The following is a 15,332-nucleotide window of genomic DNA, read 5'->3' as shown; positions in this document are numbered from 1 at the left end:
TGCGCGCGGAAACCTGGTGGTTCGATGCATCTGCAGATGGGAAGACGAGCGTGGGAACCGCTAAGTCAGCATGGGTTCTTCCCTTTCAGAACTTAAACCCTCCGCCCTCGCCCGGTTGTGCGTCGTCTTTCTCGACCTCTTCCTTGCCCCCCCTCCAATACCCCTGTAAGTTGACGACGACGCGTCCAACAGTGTTCTGTTTCTCATCGAGAGTCTGGCAGTTCTTTGATCGTTTGTCGAAAAGATGCGTGAAGTCATCTCCGTCCACGTTGGCCAGGCTGGTGTGCAGATCGGTAACGCCTGCTGTGAGTTTCTACACCGTTCTCCTCCTCCCCACACACGCAAATCGTGTCCATCCATCCAATTGACGCGTCGTCTGGTCGTGTTATCTTCCCGCGAGTGGCTATATGCGGAAAGACTGACGTATATTGGTTATTGCGTTGCAGGGGAACTCTACACCGTTGAGCATGGTCTCGGCGTGAGTATATCCCTCCTTTCCTCCCATGTAGTGATGCTGACGAGATCTTCAGCCCGATGGTCGCCTTCTGGACAGCTCCCCGTCCCACCACGATGATGGCTTCAGCACGTTCTTCTCGGAGACCTCTTCCGGCAAGCACGTGCCTCGGTCGCTCTACGTCGATCTTGAGCCCAATGTCATTGATGAGGTTCGTACCGGTACCTACAAGAGTCTCTTCCACCCGGAGACTCTTGTGACGGGCAAGGAAGACGCCGCCAGCAACTGTGAGTGGCATTTTTTTTTCTGGTGCTTCTGCCTTTGTCTAATTGGTATACATAGACGCTCGTGGTCATTACACCATTGGCAAGGAGCAGATTGACGTTGTCATGGACAAGGTCCGCCGTCTCGCGGACAACTGTAATGGCCTCCAGGGCTTCTTCGTCTTCCACTCGTTCGGCGGTGGAACTGGTTCTGGTTTTGGTGCGCTTGTCCTCGAGCGTCTCTCCACGGACTACGGCAAGAAATCCAAGTTGGAGTTCAGCGTATACCCCGCTCCGACGATGGCCAACTCCGTCGTTGAGCCTTATAACTCAGTCCTCACCACCCACACCACGCTCGAACATTCCGACTGTTCGTTCATGGTCGACAACGAGGCCATTTACGACATTTGCAAGAAGCGCCTCAACATCACGTCGCCTAGCTTCACAAACCTCAACCGTCTCATTGCCCAGGTCGTCTCCTCCATCACGGCTTCCCTTCGTTTCGATGGTTCTCTCAACGTCGATTTGAACGAGTTCCAGACTAACTTGGTTCCGTACGTCCTCCTTTTGTCGTAAATGAGCGCCGTCCCTGACGCTTCCATGCAGTTTCCCGCGCATCCACTTCCCTCTCGCGACCTTTGCCCCAATCATCTCTGCCGAGAAGGCCCACCACGAGCAGAACTCGGTTGTTGATATGACCTTCTCGTGCTTCGAGGCTGGTAACCAGATGGTCAAGTGCGACCCTCGTGAGGGCAAGTACAGTAAGTATCTCCATGTCCATGAGATCTGTTTCTTGGCATTGAGCATCATCATAGTGGCTTGCGCTTTGCTCTACCGCGGTGACGTTGTGCCCAAGGACACGAACGCTGCCGTCAGCTTGATCAAGACCAAGCGAACGATTCAGTTCGTCGATTGGTGCCCGACTGGTTTCAAGCTCGGTATCTGCAACGAGCCCCCTGCGCACATCCCCGGTGGTGACCTCGCCAAGGTCACCCGCAGTCTGTGCATGCTCTCCAACACGACTGCCATTTCGACCGCATGGAGCCGTCTTGACCACAAGTTCGACCTTCTGTACTCGAAGCGTGCGTTCGTCCACTGGTACGTCGGTGAGGGTATGGAGGAGGGTGAGTTCTCGGAGGCTCGTGAGGATCTCGCCGCCCTCGAGAAGGACTACGAGGAGGTTGGCATTGACTCGGCCGACGCCGAGGAGGCTGGCGAGTATTAAAGGGATTGGCTTTGTTCGTCGTAGCTTCGCTTTTGCTTTGCTCTCCATGGTAATGCGGCAGCTGGTTCTCTGGTACACTCCCTTTTCACGAAATTACGCATAGTACGCATACCGATATCCCACTTGCTCCCCAGGCCGAGCATTCACAATCATACCATCCTTATATTCCCCGTTGTAATTTTTGGAATTCGTTGCACATTATGACCGGAGACATCCTTGTGCGAGCGATTGAGCATTTGTTGAGCATGGCCATTGCGAGGTAACTGTTCCGTCGCTAATAATGGTCTAGTTGTAAGTGAAATTTACCTTATGGTCTAGTCATAATTCTATCATAATAATATCAAGATACTTCTCTTACTGAACAGTGAAAAGTGGCTTATAACAGGAAAAAATATGGTAAGGTTTCGGATAAATAATGATCATTCTATGAGAGTGGGCTAAGGGCTAGATTGGTCGGTTGGTAAGTAGCGCTGGAAACACGCGTTGATATGACTGCCATTGGGCGCGGAACCGGGTGACAAGATTTGGCCCGCGACGCGACTGCCTGCTCGCGACCCTCCTTCCCTCTAACCGTCATCTCACCCCATCCGTCCCCGTCATCATGCGTGAAGTTATCTCTCTACACGTCGGGCAGGCCGGTGTTCAGATCGGAAATGCATGCTGTAAGTCGCTCGCGTTCCATATCGACCGATTAGGCTCTGATTGGGAACAGGGGAGCTTTACACGCTCGAGCACGGGCTGAACGTATGCGATTTCCCCAAAACTTTCCCTCATCTAGCAATTGACACCTTTGCCTCCTGGCATGATCTAGCCCGACGGTCGTCCTGCTGAAAGCTCGAAGACCCACAACGACGGCGGCTTCTCCACGTTCTTCTCCGAGACCGGCTCGGGCAAGTACGTTCCTCGTTCGCTCTACGTCGATCTCGAGCCTGGCGCTATCGACGATGTCAAGACGGGTCCGTACCGCTCTCTGTTCCACCCTGAGACGATGATTTCTGGGAAGGAGGATGCTGCCAACAACTGTGAGTCCTTTTTGTGGATCCCCCAATGTCAACCAACTCAACGCGTCGGGAGACAGATGCTCGTGGTCACTACACTGTCGGGAAGGAGTTGATTGATCCCGTCATGGACAAAATCCGCCGTCTGGCGGACAGCTGCACGGGTCTGCAGGGCTTCTTCGTCTTCCATTCGTTCGGTGGTGGAACTGGCTCTGGCTTCGGTGCGCTGCTCATGGAGCGCCTCGCTAACGACTACGGCAAGAAGTCAAAGCTGGAGTTCTGTGTCTACCCCGCTCCTCAGCTCTCGAGCTCGATCGTTGAGCCCTACAACTCCGTCCTGACGACGCACACGACCCTCGAGCACTCCGACTGCTCGTTCATGGTACGCCACTTCTCTTATCATCCTTTGTTCAACACCGTCCTTATCACACGACACGACGTCGTACCAGGTTGACAACGAGGCGATCTTCGACATCTGCAAGAACAAGCTCAACGTTTCGCAGCCCAGCTTCGTCAACCTCAACCGCCTGATCGCCCAGGTCGTCTCCTCGATCACGGCGTCGCTGCGCTTCGATGGCTCTCTCAACGTTGACTTGAACGAGTTCCAGACTAACCTGGTGCCGTTCCCTCGTATCCACTTCCCGGTCGCCAGCTTCGCGCCCCTCATTTCTGCCGACAAGGCTTACCATGAGCAGAACACCGTCTCGGAGATGACGTTCTCGTGCTTCGAGCCCGGCAACCAGATGGTCAAGTGCGATCCCCGCGAGGGCAAGTACATGGCCTGCTGCTTGCTCTACCGTGGCGATGTCGTCCCCAAGGACACCTCTGCCGCTGTGGCCAGCATCAAGACTAAGAAGACGATCCAGTTCGTCGACTGGTGCTTGACCGGCTTCAAGGTCTGATTGTCTGCGGCTTAGTTTTGTGCCTTCGCTTACTGTTTCCGCATAGCTCGGTATCTGCAACGAGCCCGCTGCTTGCGTCCCTGGTGGTGACCTTGCCAAGACCACCCGCAGCCTGTGCATGCTCTCGAAGTAAGTGTCTCCATCAGCTCTGTATGTTCGTGGCCTAATCCCTCCATCAGCACGACTGCCATCTCCGCTGCCTGGTCTCGCTTGGGTAAGTCATGATCATGTGTTGACGGAGATGGTTGTCTGACAGCCTTTGCTACACGTAAAGACTACAAGTTTGATCTCCTCTATTCCAAGCGTGCCTTTGTGCACTGGTACGTTGGTGAGGGTATGGAGGAGGTGCGTTCCTGATGCGCTCATGTGTTGCGTCTGTTGCTCACTGCCGTTTACAGGGTGAGTTCTCTGAGGCTCGTGAGGATCTTGCTGCCTTGGAGCGCGACTACCAGGAAGTCGGCACTGACTCTGGCGATGTCGAGGAGGAGGGCGAGTACTAAACGTGTTGGAAGGATGCGGTTCTGTTCTTTGCTCTCACTTCACGATCATAGCCTACCTACCGAAGGTCATCTAAGTCTGGCTACAATACCTCTTTGAGTACGTTCCTGTTGTCTGCGCTGTCCTGAAATGTGATATGTCGTTGTCGTGTTCTTATACCAAGCCGATTGAATACTGCTGCTATCATATCGCGTTGCAGTAGTCGACGTCGATGACCATGTTTTTGAACCGAGCAAGGACCCGATGCCAAGGATTGCTTCCGTCGGGCGCTTGACACGCTTGCAATTGAACCATCAGCATACCCAGGCTGTCCAGCGCTGGGGTTGCTTTCACAACTCCAAAGAGCAAGCTAGCAAACTATCCGCATGTATTTCGAGCAGTAGGGAGTTGCTGCGCGATAAGTAACCCGACGAAGTAGGATGGCTTCAAGAAACAACCCGCCAACTCATGGCAACTACCACGGGTGAGGAAGTAATGCTTCTCCTTGCATTATACCGCACATGTAACCATGAAACACAACAGGTACTACAATAAACGTCCGTCGACCAGTGACCAGAGACTTGCGCTGGTTCCACGTGGCCTCTTCGAAGGCAAGCGGGTCCTCGATGTCGGATGCAACGAAGGCATCGTGACATGCGAGATTGGTGAGGCATGCACATTTTGCTTCCATTCTAACGGCTGATCTTCTCTGAGTAAGCGCAGACTCTAGGTGCCATACGGGTCATAGGCGTCGACATCGACGACACGCTCGTCCGAGCCGCGTGGAAACACCGCCGGTCCGTCTGGACTCAGCAGGGACCTCCACCTCCTATTTCTTCGGTACACAGCACCATAGAGACGAATGGGACGGGATCTTCACCTTCGGACCGGAGGAAACGGCGACGCATCTCGCAATCGGAGCCTGACGTCGGCGATGAAGGCGCGGCTCCAGACATGAGCGCAGGACCAGCCGACTACTTCCCAGCGTCTTTCGAACATATGTTTGGGCCGCTGCCTATTCCGGACGTTGCTTCTCATGGAAATGCGGCTGATTCGTTCCCGCATAATGTGTCTTTCCGCACCGCAGACTGGGTGAATAACGAGATACCAGAGGACGATGAAGGTTACGACGTTGTAGTTGCGTGAGTGCACATACTTGCTGATATCGGGGGACAATGTCTGAATCATCGGCCATGATGCAGATTCTCTATCTCAAAGTGGATCCACCTAAATGGGGGAGACGAGGGCTTATTGGTGTTCTTTCGCCGAGTCCATGATGTCCTGAGACCCGGCGGCACGTTCATCCTCGAGCCACAAGAATGGGAGACATACGGGAAGGCAAAGCGGATGGATCCTGTATGTGTTTGGCACGTGTACACTTGTAAGCCGGCGCATTAACTGGCGAAACAGAGACTCAAGGCGAATGCGAAGACTCTCAAGCTTCGACCGGATCAATTTGAGACTGAGCTTCGAAAGCTCGGCTTCGGGCAGGGTCAGCATTTGGGCACGGCTGGAGAGGGCGGTGAGTCTTACAACCAATCTATGGTCATTAACAGCTTGTGACTGTATACAGGTTTTCGACGCTCAATTGACCTCTATGTGAAGCAATAACTAAAAATTGTCTTCTACGGAACCCTTCAGTGCTCAATGCCTTGCTGTGTATAAATGTGGGAGACATCGGCATCGTACGTCTATGTTGACTGTCATCGGGCAAACGCTCGAGGGAAGCAAAAGTTAGTCGAGATCAATGATGACCTGGACGCCATTCTCTGTGGGCTTCATTGTGACCCTGGAGTAAGTGAGGTCAGCAGATAGTAATGACGCAGGAAGTGCCGATAACTTGCTTCGAAAGATTTGAAACGAGGTAATCCGGTTGGGCCTCCTCCAACTGCTCACGAGTATGAGAGGTGATCAAGCCAAGAGTCTTGCAGCCCGCGGCACGCCCGCTACGGACGCCTGCAGGGGCATCCTCGACGACGAGACAACGGGCAGGGTCGACTCCCGCCCGCTTCGCACCGAGCAGATAAGGGTCGGGTCTGGGGAACGCATTAGTAGCCGATCTGAGACAACCGAACGGCGGTAGACGGAACATACTCTGGCTTCCCCTTCTCCACGTCCTCAGACACGACGAAGACGTCTGGCACGGGGACGCCAGCCGCTTTCAATGCAGCACTGGCATATGAAATTGTTGCCGAAGTGCAAATCGCCCATTTCGGTTTCGGGAGTTTGCAATGCGGGCCTAGCTAACATCAGAAGTCAACAGGCCAAGCGTAGGGCTCATTAATTCACGATTGGCGACGTGCCTCCTTCATGATCTCACGAACTCCAGGAAGGGCGACGATGCCTTGTCGTCCGTTCTTCTTGGACTCCGCGACGATGGCGTCCTCGAACCGCCTCGCCTCACGCTGGTAGCGTGGTCAGTGACTCAGCGTAGAGAGGTGACCATGCTCTTCACCTCGAGTTCGTCCGGGTCAGTGACACCACAGAACCGCTCCAGGTTTTCGACTGTGCGGACCCCATGAGAAGCTGTGGTGCAGCAGGTAAGCATCTCGTCCACGAGAACCATTTCGTACGTACAGCTCAGGACCTGTGTAACATCGAGGCCGGGGTATACCTCTGCGAATAGCTCCCATGCACCTACGACACCATCGGTCGAATCGACCAAGGTGCCGTCCATATCGAAGAGGCTAATGCGATGGTTAGATCAGTGTCAGTGACTCGGAATCTAGGAAAACGAGAAGCATACTTACATGGCGTCGAACTCTAGGGTCACTGCTGGCATCGTGTACGTGGTAGTTGGTGGACAAGATACGCAGCCGCTCGAATACCTCGGGTTTGTTCCGTGACCGTCGGTACTTACTTATGGGACACGGACAGACCTGGCGGACATCGACGGTCGAGCTGGGGAGCATGGAAAATAGGCGAGAGTGGCCCGAGATCCGGACCGGCTGTTGCTAAACACCGCCTCTAAACGCTTTAGCTTTCGCCTTGGACCTTGATAGTTACTTACTACCCTGTCTTTTAGTCACGGACTACACCCCCATATCCTCTTGGCTTGACATTCTGACCTTAGTCTGCTCTCACAGATGCCTCCTCGACGGCGACCACAGTTCACACAGGAGAGCATCGACCAGCAGCTGCAGCAAATACACCTGCTCGACCAGGCCTCCTCGTCCGAGAACCTTGAGCAGCTCGGTCCTATCATCAAGCAGATACACGCGAACAGACAACAAGAAGTATACCTACGCACACTACAGGCCCTCATCGAGTCCAAGGATGCCGAGATAGAGTCAATATGTGGCGACAACTACCAGGAGTTCATCAGCTCAGTCTCTACTCTCTTCTCCATCAAGTCCTACACCACCAACCTGAGGGAGAAGATTACAACTCTTGACTCCAGTGTATCCCAAGTCGGAAAGAGTCTCGTGGAGAAGAAGAAGGCACTGTTGCAGACGAAGAAGACCGCGGCAAACTTGGACGAGGCGATTGACGGCCTCCAGGCATGTCTGCGCGTCCTTGACGTCGTGAACCGGGTGGGCGAGATGGTGAAGGAGGGGAAGTACTGGAGTGCGCTGCGGGTCCGTACTTCATGCTATATTGGTACTGTGCATCTCTTTAGCATTAAATCTATTGCAGTCTCTTGAGGACATCGAGAGCATGCCGCCAACATCACTATCGCAAACACCACTGTTCCAACATCTCTTGTCTTCCTTGCCTTCGTTACGTGGGCAAATCAAAGACGCGGTAACGGCATCCATGAAGCAGTGGCTCCTTGACATCCGGAATGTCAGCGCGCAGATAGGCCAGCTCGCGTTGGAAGCTATGGAGATGCGCACACGACGGTGGCGGAGTCGCCGCGACAAGGACCCCATGCTGAAGTCAAGTCGCGTGGGCAGCGCTGTGGAGACCATCACTTACGAGAAGACTGAATGTATGCACAGCAAAACCATTCACGCAGTAAAGACGACTGATCATATCTGGGACAGACAACGTCCTGGACAATGACCAGCTTCAGGTCGACTTCAAGCCGTTGTATGAGTGTATCCACATATACAGTGCACTTGACTCGCTGGATGAGATTCGGCGGTCGTATCAGGCTGACCGCAAGGTATGTTTCTGCCTCTCACTTGTTAGTGAAGCAGTTGCTGAGCTGCTCTCCCAGGCACAATCTGACCTCATCATCCCGGAACCTCTCCCGTTGTCCTCTCTGCCCTCCATTACACAGGAGATCGTCGGCTACTTCATCATCGAGACTCATGTACTCAATACTACAGGCAGCTTCCGCTCCGAGCGCGAAGTTGAGGACCTCTGGGATGCTCTCATCAGCCGACTGAGTAAGGCGGTAGAGGATATCCTCAAGAATGAGAACGACCCCGACATTTACCTGAAAGTGAAGGAGGCATTGCTTGGTTTCGTCATGACTCTCGAGGTATGGCTACACCGTTGGCGGATTGCACTCGTGTCTGCTAACTTGACCAGTCTTACTCGTACTCGACCACGAGTATTCATTCTCTCATTCTCCGCCTGTTCGAGAAGTACGTGAATATCCTCGAGATCAAGTTTGGGAAGCGCTTCGAGAACGTGAGTCAGCACCATGGGGATTGGCGGTTACCTCTCATGGCGTCGCACAGATCATCGCACAAGATGACTTGCAGCCGATGTATGTCGAGAAGGACAGCGAGAAGGAGAGCGTGATGGACACTGTATGGCTCACCCGGGAGCAGCGCAGTCAATTGCAGTCGTGAGTCTGACCGTCGTCTCGTCTTATCATTTGCTCACTAATCACTAGGAGTCCTGCGCCTATCAACCTGCCTTGGTCGCAAGGCTACTACTTGTGTTGCCAAGACGTACGCTTCTCCCATTGACGGGCATTGCACCGGACTGATTCAGACGCATATACCCAGATCCGGAGCTTCGTGCAGAACTTCTACCAGTTCATCGAAGGCGTCTCCCAACATCATCGCAACATTGACGACCTCCTCAGCAAGGTTTGCGGTCGACTACGCGTGCAATGCATGCTTCGCTCACCAACACCATTCACCTCTCAGTCACTGGATACGATCCTGATTACATATATCAGCGAGTCGTTGGCAAAGCGAGCGCAAAGTACAGCGAATGTTCCCCAGATTGCACAGATCATCACCAATCTAGAGCACTTTGAGATCTCTTGTACAGAGCTCGAGCGGTCGCTAACCAACATCCGGTCTGTTGTATCACTTCCCTTCTCGATAGAATCTTGGCTGACTTCCGACGACATAAGCTCATCCCAACGTGGAGGGACGATCCGCGTCAAAGCGGCGGCCCCCTTCGTCGTGACACGTACGAAGGCCATCGCCCGCGTCACTGAGGCGATGAGCTCTAAGCTGGACGACTTTTTCGGGCTATCCGAGTACGACTGGACACCGAGCACGCGTGAGGACGCGCCGAGCATGTACCTCTACGAGCTCGTCAACTGGCTCACGACCGTCGTCGACTCGCTGGCGCTCAAGGATACGTACAAGGAGGAGGCATACCGCGGTGCTGTAGGCTACATCGCCAGTTGCTTCCTCGTGCGTGATCTTTCCCTTTCCGTTGCGCTGTGTGCTTACAAGCTGCCCGTTTAACAGGACTTCCTCACGGGCCGCGACATCCCAATGATGAACGAGAACGCGATAGCCAACCTGCTGCTCGACGTCGACTTCCTCGACGAGGAGCTCAAGCGTAACGGCCACTCGCACGGCGCGGCCTTCACTGAACTGCGCTCAGTACGTACATCTTCATTTCCCATCAATATTCCTCATACATACATTCATCTGCCTTTGGCTCTCCATTTCTTTCAATTCCGTTCTATTCTCACCGTGATTTCCCCGATGTTGACTGCGACGATCCCTTGGTCCAGATGGCATCCGTGGTCATGTCCGACGCGGTCAACGCGTACCTCGTCCAATCGATCCGCCAGACGTCATACCCCGCGGTAAAGCCGAAGCGACTCGCGGCACTGCTCGAAAAGCTGGCACGGTATGGCATGGAGTGTCGCGACGCACCCTCACGAGAGCGGGGTGAGAAGCGCAGGAAAGAGGCCGAGGCCGTTGGACGATTATTTCCCGGAGAGAACCGCTAATTCTGTACTTGTGCATGAGTACGCCGCGGTGCGTCATCATGCCGTGTGCACATATTGGGAGTACGTGCATTTTGCACTGCCCAGTCACAGCCGCGACGCGCGTCATGGTGCCGTGTTGCATGTATACCACTCGTCAATCCGTAAATTATACCAGTGTATATGCTTTCTCTAGTCGGAAGAGCATTTTGAAGACCGCCGTAGGCGCATCCGTACAAAATGTGTACGATAAGAGGGTAAAAAGTGAACTCCGAGTTATGTTATATGGCACAGAGACAGAAGAGAGTAAAGGGGTCGTCAAAACTAGGGCGAACGGGAAAGAGACAACAACTACTTGTGTGAAACAACCGAGCAAGAGGTGAACCAGTGAAACCCTCTTCAATATCGTAATGATCATAAGACATGAACATGATGAACGTTCGGCAACGTTGAAGGGGACCCACATGCGACGGAAAGGACACCCATTACACCCGCCGCTTGATGTTGGCGCTCAGCCACTCAAGACCCTCGTACAAGCCATCTCCGCTGGTGGCGCACGCCGCCTAAGGAAGAGAGGCGTTCGTGTGAGCACCAAGAACGTACCCGAGCACGCGACTACAAGGCAGTACTCACCTGGATGAACCACGTCCGCTGCCTGAGGCCATGGAGACCAAGCTTGTCCGTGATCTCAGCAGCATTCATGGCGTTAGGGAGATCCTGCTTGTTGGCGAAGACAAGCAGGAGCGCGTCGCGGAGTTCATCCTCGTTGAGCATCCGCTGGAGCTCCTCACGAGCCTCCGAGATACGTTCCCGATCGTTGGAATCGACGACGAAGATGATACCCTGCGTGTTCTGGAAGTCTGTGTGGCGGGGGATAGGGTCAGATACGGGGCCGGCGAGGACACGTCAGACGCTGGGCGCCGGCGGGACAGGACACGCACAATGCCTCCAGAGGGGACGAATCTTATCCTGGCCTCCAACGTCCCAGACGGTGAAAGAGATGTTCTTGTACTCTACGGTCTCAACGTTGAAGCCTGCGAAGGAGGGGGAAGTGCGGGGTGTCAGGGCAAGCGGGCGGACACGAGTATAACCAGGCGACTGACCGATGGTAGGGATGGTCGTGACAATCTCGCCAAGCTTCAACTTGTAGAGGATAGTGGTTTTACCAGCTGCATCGAGACCGACCTGCACACACGTTTAGTTCCCCTCGTACGCGTTCGAAGTTGCGAGCAGACGAACCATCAATATACCTGGATAATTGGGCGGGTCGGGAGACTAATTAGCTACACGTCGCGCTGGCATCGATGGGCGATACGCACGCATTTCCTTCTTGCCGAAGAGGCCAGAGAGGAGCCGGGAGACGGAGAGACCCATGACTGTTGTAGGAGCAGGCGAGAGTGGGGAGAAAGAAGAGGTGGTAGAGGAGAGACAGGCGGGGAGGAGGACTGCAGCAAGTTCGGTGCAGAGTGCGTGTGAGGACCCGACCCATTTCAAGCTCCGCAACGTGGCGCTGCTCTGCGCCCTCTCGGGCACCGCCGACGCGACTCGCTCCCTCCAGAGCTCGTCTACGCTCTCCCAGCCCAGTCATTCCTTTGAACTTCCAGATGCCATCGGTCTCGTTGATGGCACACACACGCTCGAATATTCCCTGCGTTGAGCAGGACTTTCTGCCTCTGCTGCAGCCAAGTCACGAGCGTCGAGGAACACGGCGCCTCTTGCCGAAGTCTCCTGGTGCCAATGCCATGCGTTGATGCCACATACAGACGGACTCACTCTTACGGCATCCGCCAACCACTTTTTTGCATACAAGTACTCTTACACATACATAGGAGAGGGGAGCAATACTATACTGTACAGGAACATCAGCCTGGGACTCCTCTCATTTGTCAACCGTCCCGCTCAGCCTCAGTCATTTTCACCCACAAACCGCCCTGCAACACCATGTCAATATCAAGGCACGAAGCGCACGCATATATAGGCGTATACTCACATGGACGTAGAGCGTCAGGTGAGCCTTGGGAACGATCTTCTCCACGCCCTTCTGGCCTTCTGCACCCGCCCACTCAGGCGGTGGGCGCGCCTCAGGAGGCTGCGCGGACAGGTCGAGCTCCATGTGCGAGAAGTTCTGCAGCAGACGGATGAGGAAGAATGACATCTCGTTGTATGCGAACTGCGCGGCCATTATGAGCTTCCACAGTGATATGAAGGAACCGTGAGGTGTTCGTACCTGCTGCCCGAGACAGATGCGGGGGCCCGCGTTGAACGGCAAGAAGATGAACGGGTTCGCCGTGAAGTACTTGTTCAGCCGTTCATCAATCCACCGGTCGGGGTCGAAGTACGCGGCTGTGTCCCCTACATTAGTTTTCCCAATCATAGTCCGGAGACGGCTGCAATAGCTCACCATCTGGACCCCAGTAATCCTTGCGACGGTGCATCATGAAAACGGAGTAGGCGACACTGTAGACAAATGAGGTCGACATTAGGGATCACAATGTCGGACGTGGACATACCCGATGTTGGCCGGAACGAAGACGCGTGGTTTGGTGGGATCCGGGTTGGGGACGGTTGTATCCTTGTTGGCAACACGGACGTTGAAAGGTCTGTCGTGCGATTGTGCACGCGTTAGCTCCGATCAATCCAAGATGCAGAAAGCACATACACGACCGGGTACAACCGTAAGGTTTCTGTGACCTAGTCAGGAAAGATTGAACGGGAATGACAAGTGCTACTCGCCATTGATGACCGCACGGAGGTACTTCATCGACCTGATGTCATCGAAGCTCGGCATCTGAGTGGGTCCAATATGTTGCAGGACTTCCGCACGCAAGCGCTTGAAGACCTCAGGGTACATGCAGAGAAGGTAAACCACGAATGTTAACGTTGCAGCCGTCTGTGCGCCGATGATGAGTACTCAGTGCACCGAGAACATTGAACGAATATGCTCACAGTATCCCTGCCCGCAATCAGGATGTTGAGCGTTTCGTCATGGAGCACAACGGGATCTGACGAATAAATATCAGCCACCTCAGCCCTGGGGAGGAACCACCAAGCAACACTCACCATCCGTGAGCTTGGTCAGATGGTCCAGGAGTGTCTCGTTCTCCGCATCCTTCTCCTTCCCAGACGCAACGTTGCCAATCTGCGACTTGTTCTTCCGGATAGCCTCCTCCAGGATCGGCTGCAGGTACGCGTCCACCTCTTCCATGGCTTCCGCGGACGCATCCTTCGTGAGCTCGCTGAAGTGCCACACCCACCCCTTGCGCAGACGCATCGCGAGCGCATTCTGAGCGTTTAGGAACGCTTCTGCGAAGCGGTCCGCAGAGCTGCGCGTGCGCACCACACGCGCCGCAACGGGGTCATTGTATGCGTACGGGAGGTCCGTCTTCAGACTGTGCACGCATTGGCCAAAGAGGAACTCCGTCGCGCTGTCGAGCGTGAAGCGCGAGATCAGGTCCTATAGAAGGAAGTAGCAGGTCAGTGCCTGACCCGCCTTAGGCTTGTATGACCGCTTGTGAGATACTGACCTGGAAGTCCAGAGCGTGGCCACTTCGGAAGCGCTCCTTCATCTTCTTGAGGGCGAGGTCTGTGCAGGCCCATTGACATCAGGGGTGGCTCCCGCGTACCGCCCCTAAGAGGTGTGCCTACCTGCATGACGGTCGAACATCTCGAAGTGGGTGATACGGTCGCGCGTGAAGTAGGGGCGCGTCATCGTCCGGTGGAACCTGAGGTTGAAGCGCGAGGTGTCGTCAGAACGGAGTTGTCAAGGGGGAGAAACGGCGGTGCTCACTTCCACATCTCGCCGTCGGCGTTGAAGACCCCAACGCCCAGCACAGAGTGAACGGTCTCGCGGAATGCCTCACCTAGTACATGAGCCAATCGCGTCAAGTATAGCAACACATTAAAGCGAGATGCATGCACATACCCTTGTCGAAGGTAGGGAAATCGGACGCAAGGACAGTCTGGGAGTCTCTGTTAGAATCACCGCACCAAGGCGAGAGCACATCATGGACGCGCATAGGCGTACCTTCACCACGTTTGCGTCGTGCGTCAGGTATACTGGGTCCCAGAGCAAGGCCACGATGTGCAGGGGGCCATACTCGTCAAGACCGTCCCAGAAGCCCTCGCCTTCAGCACAACAAGCTGTGATCAGTCTCATTCTACCAAAGTCGACTACCCGACTGCACGCACCAGGCCATCCGTTGCCGTTGAAGGCATCCACGCCCTTCTTGAGAATGTCCAGATTTCCGATGCGCTTGCCCACCCGGTTTGGGGCCATGACGGCACCCATGGCCGCCGCGCGACGCTTGAAGCTCCAGTCCCTGTATACGATGCGCCATACATACACGAGCGGGATGCTCAGCATTGCAGCGAGCGCGACCCATCCTGTTCCGATGTCCGTGCCAGACGTATTAGAGAGGACTCGCGCGCCTGCGACGACCAACACCGCTGGAAGGAGGTTGTTTCCGGTCGCCTTGAGGACGGATGGGAGACCCGGGGGTACTTTGGATCTCGGTATGGAGGACGGCATTCTTGCGACGAGCAGTTACGTCCGAAGGCAGGGATGCCCACTCTAAACTGCCGCGCAGGGATTCAGGAGCTTTATGGTAGTTGGAACTTGATCCGGATATGTTGCAGTACCGTGCCGGAGGAATTCGCGATGTCACCCGGCCGGCTTGGGAGTTAGGGATGGTGGCTGGGCAGTTGGGGCCAGTTTCGCGGGGATTGACGGGGCTCTAGGACGCTTTGAGGACACCCACGATACTGCGGTCTAAGTACTTGCCCTGATTCTGATCTGCACACGCGCACGAGGACCATTCAATTGGTCATCGTCGTTGCCCTGGGTGCCTCGGCCTCTTGGATCAAAGTTGCCTCACATGAACAGCCAGAGACCGACAACACCGGACAAGAATCGCGAAAGGATCCGAAATTACGAATCT

At 54.7% G+C, this 15,332-nt stretch overlaps 7 protein-coding genes across 7 annotated transcripts; 4 read left to right on the top strand and 3 right to left on the bottom strand.

Moving 5' to 3' along the window:
• The first annotated feature begins 233 nt into the window (after window positions 1-233).
• Window positions 234-2,150, top strand: L226DRAFT_476604 (alpha1 tubulin). Its single transcript, XM_067676716.1, has 6 exons — window positions 234-305; window positions 447-478; window positions 531-741; window positions 797-1,271; window positions 1,324-1,478; window positions 1,533-2,150. Exons 1-6 carry the CDS (start codon window positions 245-247, stop codon window positions 1,940-1,942), a joined length of 1,344 nt encoding a protein of 447 aa, XP_067541265.1. The 5' UTR covers window positions 234-244; the 3' UTR covers window positions 1,943-2,150.
• A 372-nt stretch (window positions 2,151-2,522) lies between these two features.
• Window positions 2,523-4,574, top strand: L226DRAFT_608049 (alpha2 tubulin). The gene is made up of 9 exons (XM_067685879.1): window positions 2,523-2,604; window positions 2,655-2,686; window positions 2,754-2,964; window positions 3,021-3,322; window positions 3,390-3,836; window positions 3,889-3,971; window positions 4,022-4,056; window positions 4,117-4,187; window positions 4,241-4,574. The coding sequence occupies exons 1-9, from the start codon at window positions 2,544-2,546 to the stop codon at window positions 4,340-4,342; spliced, it is 1,344 nt and encodes a 447-aa protein (XP_067541264.1). The 5' UTR covers window positions 2,523-2,543; the 3' UTR covers window positions 4,343-4,574.
• Window positions 4,575-4,759: 185 nt separating this feature from the next.
• L226DRAFT_452654 (Bin3-domain-containing protein) lies at window positions 4,760-5,882 on the top strand (the record flags this gene model as incomplete). Its single annotated transcript, XM_067675075.1, has 5 exons — window positions 4,760-4,803; window positions 4,863-4,984; window positions 5,038-5,461; window positions 5,522-5,675; window positions 5,730-5,882. The coding sequence occupies 5 exons, from the start codon at window positions 4,760-4,762 to the stop codon at window positions 5,880-5,882; spliced, it is 897 nt and encodes a 298-aa protein (XP_067541263.1).
• On the bottom strand, window positions 5,828-7,203 carry L226DRAFT_529148 (phosphatase). The gene is made up of 7 exons (XM_067679541.1): window positions 7,070-7,203; window positions 6,897-7,006; window positions 6,775-6,845; window positions 6,623-6,724; window positions 6,414-6,562; window positions 6,164-6,355; window positions 5,828-6,108 (listed from the first exon to the last, which is right to left on the bottom strand). Exons 1-7 carry the CDS (start codon window positions 7,099-7,101, stop codon window positions 6,054-6,056), a joined length of 711 nt encoding a protein of 236 aa, XP_067541262.1. The 5' UTR covers window positions 7,102-7,203; the 3' UTR covers window positions 5,828-6,053.
• A 157-nt stretch (window positions 7,204-7,360) lies between these two features.
• On the top strand, window positions 7,361-10,497 carry L226DRAFT_529147 (exocyst complex component sec15 subunit). Its single transcript, XM_067679540.1, has 12 exons — window positions 7,361-7,897; window positions 7,956-8,250; window positions 8,306-8,427; window positions 8,482-8,748; window positions 8,799-8,900; window positions 8,951-9,060; window positions 9,109-9,166; window positions 9,224-9,307; window positions 9,368-9,522; window positions 9,580-9,868; window positions 9,926-10,063; window positions 10,198-10,497. The coding sequence occupies exons 1-12, from the start codon at window positions 7,406-7,408 to the stop codon at window positions 10,417-10,419; spliced, it is 2,334 nt and encodes a 777-aa protein (XP_067541261.1). The 5' UTR covers window positions 7,361-7,405; the 3' UTR covers window positions 10,420-10,497.
• A 20-nt stretch (window positions 10,498-10,517) lies between these two features.
• On the bottom strand, window positions 10,518-11,793 carry L226DRAFT_556619 (ARF/SAR). The gene is made up of 6 exons (XM_067683141.1): window positions 11,715-11,793; window positions 11,635-11,645; window positions 11,499-11,580; window positions 11,337-11,429; window positions 11,029-11,255; window positions 10,518-10,958 (listed from the first exon to the last, which is right to left on the bottom strand). Exons 1-6 carry the CDS (start codon window positions 11,767-11,769, stop codon window positions 10,881-10,883), a joined length of 546 nt encoding a protein of 181 aa, XP_067541260.1. The 5' UTR covers window positions 11,770-11,793; the 3' UTR covers window positions 10,518-10,880.
• A 371-nt stretch (window positions 11,794-12,164) lies between these two features.
• L226DRAFT_529145 (cytochrome P450 monooxygenase pc-2) lies at window positions 12,165-15,246 on the bottom strand. The gene is made up of 15 exons (XM_067679539.1): window positions 14,584-15,246; window positions 14,420-14,520; window positions 14,318-14,354; window positions 14,183-14,255; window positions 14,041-14,117; window positions 13,920-13,978; window positions 13,456-13,849; window positions 13,342-13,397; window positions 13,129-13,285; window positions 13,055-13,079; window positions 12,906-12,995; window positions 12,797-12,852; window positions 12,623-12,738; window positions 12,386-12,565; window positions 12,165-12,326 (listed from the first exon to the last, which is right to left on the bottom strand). The coding sequence occupies exons 1-15, from the start codon at window positions 14,921-14,923 to the stop codon at window positions 12,282-12,284; spliced, it is 1,806 nt and encodes a 601-aa protein (XP_067541259.1). The 5' UTR covers window positions 14,924-15,246; the 3' UTR covers window positions 12,165-12,281.
• Window positions 15,247-15,332: the final 86 nt, after the last annotated feature.

Source organism: Lentinus tigrinus (genome assembly GCF_003813185.1).
Source record: "Lentinus tigrinus ALCF2SS1-7 unplaced genomic scaffold L226scaffold_2, whole genome shotgun sequence".
In the NCBI taxonomy this organism is placed as follows: domain Eukaryota; kingdom Fungi; phylum Basidiomycota; class Agaricomycetes; order Polyporales; family Polyporaceae; genus Lentinus; species Lentinus tigrinus.
The sequence above is the reverse complement of the archived record's forward strand: the minus strand, read 5'-3'. Positions and strand labels throughout refer to the sequence as shown.